This window comes from Sinocyclocheilus anshuiensis, unplaced genomic scaffold (assembly GCF_001515605.1).
Source record: "Sinocyclocheilus anshuiensis isolate Anshui unplaced genomic scaffold, SAMN03320099.WGS_v1.1 scaffold796, whole genome shotgun sequence".
NCBI lineage: Eukaryota > Metazoa > Chordata > Actinopteri > Cypriniformes > Cyprinidae > Sinocyclocheilus > Sinocyclocheilus anshuiensis.
The window spans coordinates 222,495-234,318 of NW_015557105.1; the positions used below are offsets into that span (position 1 = coordinate 222,495).

Here is an 11,824-nt window from a genome sequence, read left to right on the forward strand (position 1 = left end):
TGTATGTTTTTAGTTTTAGTTAATGAGAATAACCCTGGTGTAAAAATAAATAAAGGAATAATAAATTAAGCTATGCAGTTTTAGTTAATGATAATAACCCTGGTGTAAAAATAAATAAAGGAATAATAAATTAAGCTATGCTAATAAATAAAGGAAATAAATAAAATAAAATATATATTATGTTGATATATTATACATAATATTATATATAATACATAAAAATGTAATGTTTACGTTTGTCATATTTATTTTGCTGTCATCCAGTGTGTGTTTATATTTTCCCTGTAAACTGCAATTATCAACATTTGTATCTTCTGTCACTTTAGTAAAAATGGTTCAGCTTTGCCCGGGCCAAACTGGCTGTTGCTGAGACTGAAACCTGTTCTTGAACTAATTTAATTTCCCCAAGTGCATCCTGGGACAGTAAAATGCCAGTTCTCTTTTATCTCCGTGTGATTTCTCAAAGCATGCAGCACTTACGGTGGACTCCTCCATGAACTGGGCCAGACTCTGTCTCATGTCCTGAATGCAGCTCAGAGAGAGACTGTAGGAGTCCAGAGGAGCCAAATGCTTCTCACTCTCCACATAAAACCACCTCTTAACCTGAGGACAGACACATTATCAGCACACAGGCTCTCCAATAATCAATTATCATTCTGAAAAAAAAAATATTCATTTACTCCACAGACAAGCTGATTTTTAATGATAACCTACAGTATGAACACATGATAATATATTCTAGCATGCTACCAGAGCTGGGTAGTAACAGGCTTGCTGCGATAGACGGTGTTTTCGGTTATACCGGTGTTAAGCCGCAACACCGGTTACGTCATTTGCCTACCGCGGCAACAAATTTAGTAACAAATCATTTAGCCTAGTTCAGTTAGAGGACAGACACTTTTAAAAACTAAATGCTCAATGCAGCGTGCCGAACCGTGCACGAACGACAGTGCAAGTTTTTTTAATTTGATTCCACAGTGTTTGCTGATTACTTTATTTAAACTTTGTGTATTTTATCGATGGCCAAGAAATCCGAGGAAAAGAGGGAAAACTCAAACTAACAATTGCTTGATGCCGAATTGCGGCAATTCAATTACTGCTAATTTGAAAGTGAAAGTAAAATGCTCATGGCACTTTTACAAGCCATTTGAAAGCGAAGAAAAGAGGGAAACTCAAACGAAATAACACCCCCACCCCACCCCAACGGTGATACCGGTATTACCGGTGTTGTCACGCGTCGATTAACCGCTGGGAAAATTTCCTCACCGTCACAACCCTAGGTAGTAACTGATTACATCTACTCTGGATTACGTAATCAGATTCCAAAAATTAAGTACTTGTAATTAGATTAAATTAAATGGTAACACTTTAGAATAGGGAACACTTATTCACTATTAACTATGACTTTTCCCTCAATAAATTCCTAATTTGCTGCTTATTAATAGTTAGTAAGGTAGTTGTTAGGTTTAGGTATTTAGTAGGATTAGGGATGTCGAATAAGGTCATGTGCAAAATGGCTAATATTCTAGTAATATGCTAATAAGCAACTAGTTAAGAGACCCTAAAATAAAGTGTTACCAATTCAATTTTAAAATACTCGTAATCAGACTACAGTTACTTTTTTATGGATTACATGATTACATATTATTCACACAACAGCAATAATTTATTCATAATTTATTGATTCTCCCTAATTCCTCTTTTTCATGTTTTAAATGTTCCTTTCTAAAAAGCCTACCGCTTATATATACTCAGAAAGTCTTCCAGTTTTGTGGACAGCCACACAAAGTAATTAAACAGAAAATACACAGGCTACACAGCATTTGACACTGGATTTACAAAAATCACTTCAGTTTTAAGACGTGTTTTAACACTGCATCAACACTACTGATGAACACATTAATTAATTTCTATTTGAATTATCACTCAGTCAGTTTTTTTTACCAAATTTGGAAGTTGCACAAATAAAACGCACAAATTCACCAACTTTTTTGTCATCTGATCCTCTTTCACCTATTATATTTTTATTTGAAGTACCTCTGAGATTTTAAAATACAAATGTTAATAATGCATGCATGTAAACGTTTGCATGTTCATGGTGCTCTGACATTGGTTATGGTCACATGACATGCAAGTAAACAAATCAAATATTTCATTTTTTCAGTAAGTGTTTTATTTTGATTCATTTTAAAATGATTTGTTTTCATTTACAATTTTGATGATTTATAATTAATTATCAGCTTTTCATTAAACTCATAAACCCCCTGTAGTTCCTTCACAAGCCCAGTTTGGGAAACCTTGACATTATATGTGACCCTGGAGCACAAAAGCAGTCTGAAGTCGCTGGGGTATATTTGTAGCAATAGCCAAAAATACATTGTATGGGTCAAAATTATAGATTTTTCTTTTATGCCAAAAATCATTAGGATATTAAGTAAAGATCAATTTCCTACCATAAATATATCAAAACTTAATTTTTGATTAGTAATATGCATTGCTAAGAACTTAATTTTAACAACTTTAAAGGCGATTTTCTCAATATTTTGATTTTTTTGCACCCTCAGATTCCAGATTTTCAAATAGTTGTATCTCGACCAAATATTTTCCTATCATAACAAACCATACATCAATGGAAAGCATACATACATATTTATTCAGCTTTCAGATGATGTATAAATCTCAATTTCAAAAAATTGACCCTTATGACTGGTTTTGTGGTCCAGGGTCACATATAATGTTTAATGCATTTTATGTTGTTGATAACAACAAATGGAATTTATTTTCTTACTCTTTGTATTTTTTATATCAATATGGTACAAGATTATCCTATTTAAATCAATGTGAAAAACGAAATAGGTCAAAAGTAATCTAAAACTAATCAAAAAGTAGTCTTTTATTATATTACCTAAAATGTGTAATGTCATGGATTACGTTACAAACTACAATTTTTGTCATGTAACTTGGAATCAGTAACGGATTACAATTTGTGAGCAATCTACCCAGCTCTGCATGCTACCCTATTAATAGTTAACATGGGATGTTGTAGCGTTGTGTGTGGTTGTGTTTTCTGATCTAAAAACACAAAGCCCTGAGTGATTTGATTGCATAATCACAATGCCTTATTTTCCACACTGAGAGCTTTAAAATGCCTATAGAGAAAATGATTGGGAAAGATGGCGTCTCTGACCTCCTGGTGTCTCTCCTGTAAGACACACAGCTCCAGGAGTTTCTCCAGCTGCTGCAGGGATTTATTTGACAGAATGACTAGTTTATGAACCTCTTCATCCAGCTGGTTATACAGCGCACCGACCAGATCCACAGCGTCCCTACACACCACACAGCAGCTCCAGTCAAACACTACAGGACAGCTAAACGGCATCAGTGTTTTTAAACATTATTTGGTAAAAAATGACTTTTTTTGTGGCCTCTTATTTTATTCATGCAGCAAAAATTTAAACTTTCTCAAGGTTGCATGATGGAGCGTCACTTTTTTCGTCTAAAAAAGAAAACACATTTCTTGAGAAGCAAAATGAAGTGACTTAAATGAAGTGGATTTGTCTCCCATTTTTACTCAAAACAACAACAACAAAAAAACTATATACCAATGGCATAATAAAAATAAACGTGAATAGCATTTAAGATCATTTTGCTTAAATGCATGGTGTTTTAAGAGTGTTAAAAATATAAATGATACATTTCTTGCGAAGCAAAATTGTGTACAATAAGACTTGTTTTCAGGGTGTTTGGATATTTTCACCTGAAAAGAACTATTTATGCAGTAAGTGTAATAAGTGTCATTTAGGTTGAATTAAAGCAGATGGATGACGTGCATGGCATGATTAAGCCCGACGGTGATTGACAGGAGTGTGTGCATGTAATTAATAACACAGAGCTGGGCGTAAAAACTAAAGTCAGTGTTATCCAGGCTTTTTAAAGAAAGGAAAAATAATTAGGGCTCATCTAATTGATTCAGACAGGCCAATATCCCACTGATATTAAATGAAGCATCTGTCAGTCGTCTGATGAAGGCAGTACTGTACCTGTAGTTCTCGTTTTCACACATCTCCTCTTTCCGGATGCGGGCCAGAAAGGTGCCGCCCTCCAGACGCAGGCGGTTGAGTTTGGTGTCGTCCAGAACGCTCTTCATGAGACTCTTCTGCTGGCTGATGACCTCTGACACCTCCTGCAGGAGCACAGACCATCAATATTCAATAATAATCTATCAATATCGATCAATAATAATCAGCCTGAGTGAAGCTCCGCCCCTCACACTGAACTTGCATTGCATTACATTAAAAAAAAAACACACACACACACAATACGGGGTTTTTACTGGTTGCCATATCAACACTATATAGAGAAAAAAAGTGCGCCAAAATTCAAAAATCTTTTGAAGATATCACTGAACATTTATTTTACCATAGCAAAAGTACATTTCTGAATGAAGTACATTTTTGATCTCAGTTTTTAGTATTCATTTAAAATGAGACACATCTGCTATTATTTTAATCTGTTATTTAGCAGTTCTTTAATGCTTCGATAACTAGCAAAAGACACGAACCGGTTTTAAATTCCAGTTGCGCAGATGGGGAGCTTTGTAACACTGCGTTATTAGAACTATGCTGTTCTATGACATTCGAGGTGTCATTTACACTAATTACTTTTATACATTTTAATGAGAAACCACGAGGAACAGGTGAAAAATGTTTAATGTTCAGAAATTATTATTTTAAGAAATGTAAAGCATTTTGGCTCGTTTGTGTGTCTCGTGTTCTGTGAGAGCTGTGTGTGTTGTGATTTTCTTCATCTATTTGCACACATATTGTTTTGAACTATGTGTCTTGTGATCAGGGCCGTCACAAGAATGGTTGCAATGTGTTCATTGTCAAAGTCCAAAAATACATGATTTTTAATTATTAAAAAAACGCCATTATTTTATTTGAAAAAGTTAATAATTTTATTTTATTGACAAAATATTTGAGTTTTTTTGTATATTTTTTTTCATTAGATCAGATAACATTTTAAGCTGTCATATGATCATATTACAACGTGCTCCTCCGATGTTACAATGTACCCCACCTACGGGGCATGTTGTCACATTTCACTTCAATTCTTCTGGGGTAAATAAAGAAAAACGTATACACTATAATTACGAAACAAAGCCATATATTTGTACTAGACAAGTGTGAAATGAATGTGGATAAAAACTCCATGTGCATTTACACAAACTGAGAAAGTCAAAAAGTGTTACGTTGTGACCCTACAAAGTAACAAAGCAGAAGGCAACAGTTGCTAAGCTTGGATTGGTCAGAAACATTCTGAAGGCGGGGCTTAGCAAAGGGAATGCCAGTAAACAAGGCCATTTAAATCATTTTCAATGATGCTGCTGTAGAGAATGATCAGAGACTCAGTTTGAGTTGTCAGAATAACCTCAGACGTCTCCAGGCTGCCGATGTTGTTCAGCGTCTCGATGGAGCTCTGGAGGGAAGCGATGGCAGCGCTGCAGCTCGCGGCAAACGCTTCGATTTTCTGTCCGTGGATAAAAACAAACAAACTTCAGCACATTTTTTTTTTTTGCATTTTAAGTGTATATTCTTCCTCACGAATGCAAACGTTTTAAAGTCGCTCAGGGCTTTTCCCAAACTTGGCTTTGTTGAGTTGTGAGTAAAATAAATATCAGGGTTCAAGCGCTGTAAGACCTTCAAGAGCATGGTTAAAAAAAATACTACGCATTATTTAGCACGCCTCTAAATGAAATAGACCATTTTATAGAAATGTCTGGTAATTTGTCATAAAAATGCAAACTTTTTGAGCTTTATAACTGTTAAAGTGATACCTAATCATCTTTATGAAAGTTTGCCTGCTTCTTTAGGACTATACGTCACATGTTCTTTCCTATTTTGTGAAATTCAGAGGTTTTGTTTAGGAATTATAGGCTTTTATTTGGTATATTTGGTCACGTCCATATTTTACATGATCATTATAGCCATCCAAATACTAAATTTAAACTTTTTTTTTTGGTTAATTATTGATCTAAAATTATTGATTGATGAAAAAACTAGGACTACTTTGCAAAAGTCGTTTTTTTTTTTTTTTGTCTGTCCAATCAGTGTTAGGGCAGAATAATAATAACAATAATAATATCATAAAATCTAAATAATAATAAAATTTGCTTTGTGCTTGAACCCCTAATGAATAAATAAATTAATTAAAAAAACTATATAAATATGCACACTCACACACACACACACACATATATATATATATATATATATATATATAATACACACACATATATATATTTCTAAAATATATACATGTATGTGTGTGTATTTATATGTATATTTAATATGAAACATATAAATATGTAAATATATATACTATATATAAATATATAGTACACACACACACACACATATATATATATAGTACACACACACACACATACACACACATATATATATTTCTAAAATATATACATGTATGTGTGTGTATTTATATGTACATATAAGTATACACAGCACACACACACATATATTATGTAAACAAACTTTTATTTTGGATGCGATTAATCGATTTGACAGCCCTATATGTTGTTAAATTATTGAGATATCACATTTAAACCTCAGGGGGACTTAGAGTCAAAGGGGTTGGTGAATCCCTGCTCTGAGCACCTGTCTGAAGTGAATGTAGTGGCTGTGCTCGTATGGGAAGCTGCCGTCAAAGTCTCTGGTGAGCTGCGACGAGTCGATGTGCTTCTGCAGAGCTTTCAGAGACGTCAGGACTTCACACTGTACAAGAACAAGAGAGGAGGAGAAACATTTCACAGAAACACGCTCGGACTCAAACGGAGACAGACAGACAGTCATTTACTCACAGGAACTGAGACGTCTCGCTCCACTTTCACTGCTGCGTCTCTGTCCACCAGAATCAAAACCGAGTAAAGTGCATTGGGTACGAGAGTCTGGCGGGACAGAAGAAATCAAAGAGCATTAATAAATCCAAACATAAAATCATAACGTGTATATTTACACTACATTTGCATGTTTACAGGCCTTTGATGTTGGGTAACGGTCACATGACATGCATGTAAACTAATAAATTATTTCTTAGTGTTTTATTTTGACAGTTTTAAATATTTATTTATTATTAATTTATTTAAATTGCGATTTTATGATTTAATTATTTGATTTTCTTCAACTCACAAAACCTGTGGTTTTGAAAGCCCTGGTTTAGATCATTTACTATACAGACAAACATTAGAGGAAAAAAACATGGATAATTACAAAGACTAAACTGATTAAATCAGGGATTTTTCTTTTTTTTTTAATTAATATTTAATAAAGTTAATATTTCATTAATTTAACAAAACATCAATGGTTCATGGGTTAATGGTGACATGATATCCAGGTAAACAAAATATTTCATCTTTTTTTATGAAGTGTTTTATCTTGATTGTTTTCATTTGAGTTAGTTATTTATTTTAATTTTACATTTTTATGATTCCATTAATTGCTAGCAAGTATTTTATCTTTGATGGGTTTTTTTTTAAATTAGTCATTTATTCTAATTTATCATTTTAATGATTTAATTAATTATTAGAATTTTATTTTGATTTTTTTTTAATTCACAAATTAATTATTTCTTTTAATTTTACATTTTTATGATTTAATTAATTTTAGTAACTATTTAATTTTGATTGTCTCTATCTTAAAAATTATTCATTTTTATTTTTTATGAATTATGAGCTTTTCAACAACTCACAGACTGACTTTCAGAGACGTCAGGACTTCACACTGTACAAGAACAAGAGAGGAGGAGAAACATTTCACAGAAACACGCTCGGACTCAAACGGAGACAGACAGACAGTCATTTACTCACAGGAACTGAGACGTCTCGCTCCACTTTCACTGCTGCGTCTCTGTCCACCAGAATCAAAACCGAGTAAAGTGCATTGGGTACGAGAGTCTGGCGGGACAGAAGAAATCAAAGAGCATTAATAAATCCAAACATAAAATCATAACGTGTATATTTACACTACATTTGCATGTTTACAGGCCTTTGATGTTGGGTAACGGTCACATGACATGCATGTAAACTAATAAATTATTTCTTAGTGTTTTATTTTGACAGTTTTAAATATTTATTTATTATTAATTTATTTAAATTGCGATTTTATGATTTAATTATTTGATTTTCTTCAACTCACAAAACCTGTGGTTTTGAAAGCCCTGGTTTAGATCATTTACTATACAGACAAACATTAGAGGAAAAAAACATGGATAATTACAAAGACTAAACTGATTAAATCAGGGATTTTTCTTTTTTTTTTTATTAATATTTAATAAAGTTAATATTTCATTAATTTAACAAAACATCAATGGTTCATGGGTTAATGGTGACATGATATCCAGGTAAACAAAATATTTCATCTTTTTTTATGAAGTGTTTTATCTTGATTGTTTTCATTTGAGTTAGTTATTTATTTTAATTTTACATTTTTATGATTCCATTAATTGCTAGCAAGTATTTTATCTTTGATGGGTTTTTTTTTAAATTAGTCATTTATTCTAATTTATCATTTTAATGATTTAATTAATTATTAGAATTTTATTTTGATTTTTTTTTAATTCACAAATTAATTATTTCTTTTAATTTTACATTTTTATGATTTAATTAATTTTAGTAACTATTTAATTTTGATTGTCTCTATCTTAAAAATTATTCATTTTTATTTTTTATGAATTATGAGCTTTTCAACAACTCACAGACTGACAGTTTAAGTCATTTATTGTACAGACTTAACATTGGGAAAAAAACAAACAAAACAAAACTATGCATGCATGCTTACAAAGACTAGAGTTTAGATCATTTATTGCATGCAATAGTGCAAATAAGAACCTATTTAAGTGGAGAAGCACTTCTTTCTCATCCCTCTTTTCTCATATTTTGCGTGTTGGGACAGATCATTTTCTCAAAGCGTGTTTTTTAGAGACGTGCTCACACAGGCCTCGTCTCAAACCCCGAGGACAGACTTTCCTTCAGATGTTTGACATGAACCATGCGCATGACAATTAACATGCTTTACACTCAAAACACCAGTGTGTGAACACCGATGCTTTCAGACATCACTGCGTCCTAAAACGTGTCAAAGGTTTGATAGCAGCACAGTTCAGTGCAGCGCTGAAGAGTTTGTGATGTTTCTGGCTTCAGTGAGCAAATATGTGACAGACAGATGAATGGCTGACAATGTTTTGCACTTGAGCGAATCGATTATGATTTTACATAACTGTGTCAAAGTCTACACCACTTCTCTGTGATTAACTGGAGCGACTAACAACCAAACCAGACACTGATCAATGTTAAAACTGATTAAATATGATAATATTTTAAAATATAAAACTTATTTTAAAATAAATGTATTATTTGCAAACAGATCAAATTGATACTTCACAAAAAAAAAAGAAAAACTAGTTACAAATAACCAAACCAGACATTGATCCCAATCATTAAAACTAAAACTAAACTAAAACTGAAACTAAAATTAAAACCATTAAAAAAAATGTGACCTGAAATAAAACAAAACATAACTCATTTTATTTCAGCAAGTTGCAATATTTCCCATTTTAATTTAGTTTAACTTGATGTTTTTAAAAAACTAAAAGTAAATATTAAATTTTAATAACAATTTAATACTACACTCTAAAAAATGCTGGGTTGTTTCAACCCAACTTTGGGTCAAAATCACAAAAATGACTACAACTTTAAAGGTAATATGATAATGGTAAATATAAAACTGATTCAAAATATTACCAAAAAAAAAACTATAATAGTAAAGAACTAAATAACTGTATAACCAGTGATGCAAACTACTCAACGTTTTGGCAAAATTCTTTATTTTGAATTGGAAAAATAGCCTGTCATTTCTGCGATTGATGTAACTGAATGTAAAGAGACAAGAAGCATTTTTCAGTTTTGTGTTTTCAACATATTAAGAGCGAATGTGTGCATATATTAAAATTACAATATTGAAAAATATTTTTATAATTATTATAGATTATAATATTTTATATATGATAAATATTTTAAAATATAAAACTTGTTTAAAAACAAGAGTTTATTTGCAAAAACAGATTTTCTTTTAAATGTAATTTTTTTCAAAAATCATGTTTTTTTTATCATGTAAATTTTAAAAATGGAGTTATCTGCTTTTGCAAATGAACTCTTCATATCTTATTTGCAAACTGGTCAAATTGATTTAAATTTACAACAAAAGTTCTTTCTTTTCCACTTAATTCCTTAAGACCTTTATCTTTGGGGTCTTTTAAATAAAAGGAACATTGGTCCCCCTTGTGGCCTTAATCCAAACTCAAAGGTTTGTCTTCCAGACAGTTGTGTGTCTGGTCTCACCTGAAGCTCAGACATAGCTGTGAAGAGCGCAGACGTGACCGGCTGCCTGCGAGCGTCGATGAGAACTGTCAAACCCAGGCCTCTCTTCTCCCTCCTGAAAACACAAGCGTAAGACACTCAGAGAACGGCCTGCGCTCAGACACAGTGTGCTGCAGAGTTTCCATGTGGCCTGCTTTCTCACCGCAGTCTGCCACAGAAGTAGCACAGCAGCTCGCTGATCTGGTTTGTGGTGAAAGCTGCGTCTGTCCACACCTGGCTCCTGCTGCACACCTGCAGCACAGCTCTGCCGCCGCGGTCCTGGTTACCTGCATCCAGATCATGACCCCATAAACCAAACCCTGCACCCTTCACTAGAGCTCCACTGTTTGGGGAAAATCTATGTGTGACCGAGGACCACAAAACCACTCATAAGGGTCAATTTTTTAGATGTATACATCATCTGAAAGCTGAATAAATAAGCTTTCCATTGATGTATGGTTTGTTAGGATAGGACTATTTCAGGGCCACAAATGTGGTTTTAATGATACAATGTTTGCTGTGCTTGTTTGCAGGGCTGCACTAGTTGGTCAAAACTTTGATTACATATCGATATGACACTAAAATTATAATTATATTCTACAATTATGTTTTTAGTAGATGCTTTTATCCAAAGGGACATACAAAGAGGAGATTCATTAATTATCATTATTATTAATAAAAAGAGGAAATAATAATGATAGTAATATAATTTAATAGAATAGAATAATTTAATATAAAAATAATAATTATTAATGATTATTACAATTACTAGACAAAAGTATTAGGTTTAAAACAACATATATCAATATGACTGTAAAATTTTACATTTTACATGTATATGCATTTAGCAGACGCTTTTATCCAAAGTAACTCACAAAGAGGAGAAAATAATATTAATAATAATACATATTATAATATTATCATTATCAATAATAATAATGATAATAAATACTACTACTACTAATAGTAACAATTATTATTAATATTAATAACAAGAATAACTCATTATAACAATTATGTAAATTAATATAATATAATAATATTTCTTGTTATTAATGATTGTTATAATTACTACATTAAAATGAAAGAAAAAACGATTAATAATAATAATAGAAATCACATTTTCATTTTTGGGTGAACTATCCCTTTAACTCTGAAACACACAGCATAAAAATTTATTTAATAAAAACTCAGCATCTGCAATTTGGTAATTGCTCTATAATCGTTTTATTCCAATTAATCAAGCAGCCTCATGCAGTTAATTTGCAATGAACGTTTAAAAAAATGTATTAATTTAGTTTAATTTTTAAAAGGAATATTACAGTGGTGGGCAAAATGATTAGAACACTAGTATTTTCAGCAGCTAAAAATGGTTTTAAGTCAGTTATTTCTATC

The 11,824-nt window shown here is 32.1% G+C and overlaps 1 protein-coding gene across 1 annotated transcript in view; it reads right to left on the reverse strand.

Moving 5' to 3' along the window:
• The window catches only part of LOC107677642 (pleckstrin homology domain-containing family G member 4B-like), a 52,767-nt gene that overhangs the window by 19,882 nt on the left and 21,061 nt on the right, over positions 1-11,824 (reverse strand). The window contains exons 5-12 of the mRNA XM_016472628.1: positions 10,593-10,716; positions 10,412-10,505; positions 7,883-7,969; positions 6,675-6,791; positions 5,431-5,529; positions 4,041-4,183; positions 3,188-3,326; positions 481-603 (exon numbers count right to left, since the gene is read on the reverse strand). Coding sequence (XP_016328114.1) covers positions 481-603; positions 3,188-3,326; positions 4,041-4,183; positions 5,431-5,529; positions 6,675-6,791; positions 7,883-7,969; positions 10,412-10,505; positions 10,593-10,716 — 926 coding nt within the window. The remainder of the gene's footprint in view (positions 1-480; positions 604-3,187; positions 3,327-4,040; positions 4,184-5,430; positions 5,530-6,674; positions 6,792-7,882; positions 7,970-10,411; positions 10,506-10,592; positions 10,717-11,824) is intronic.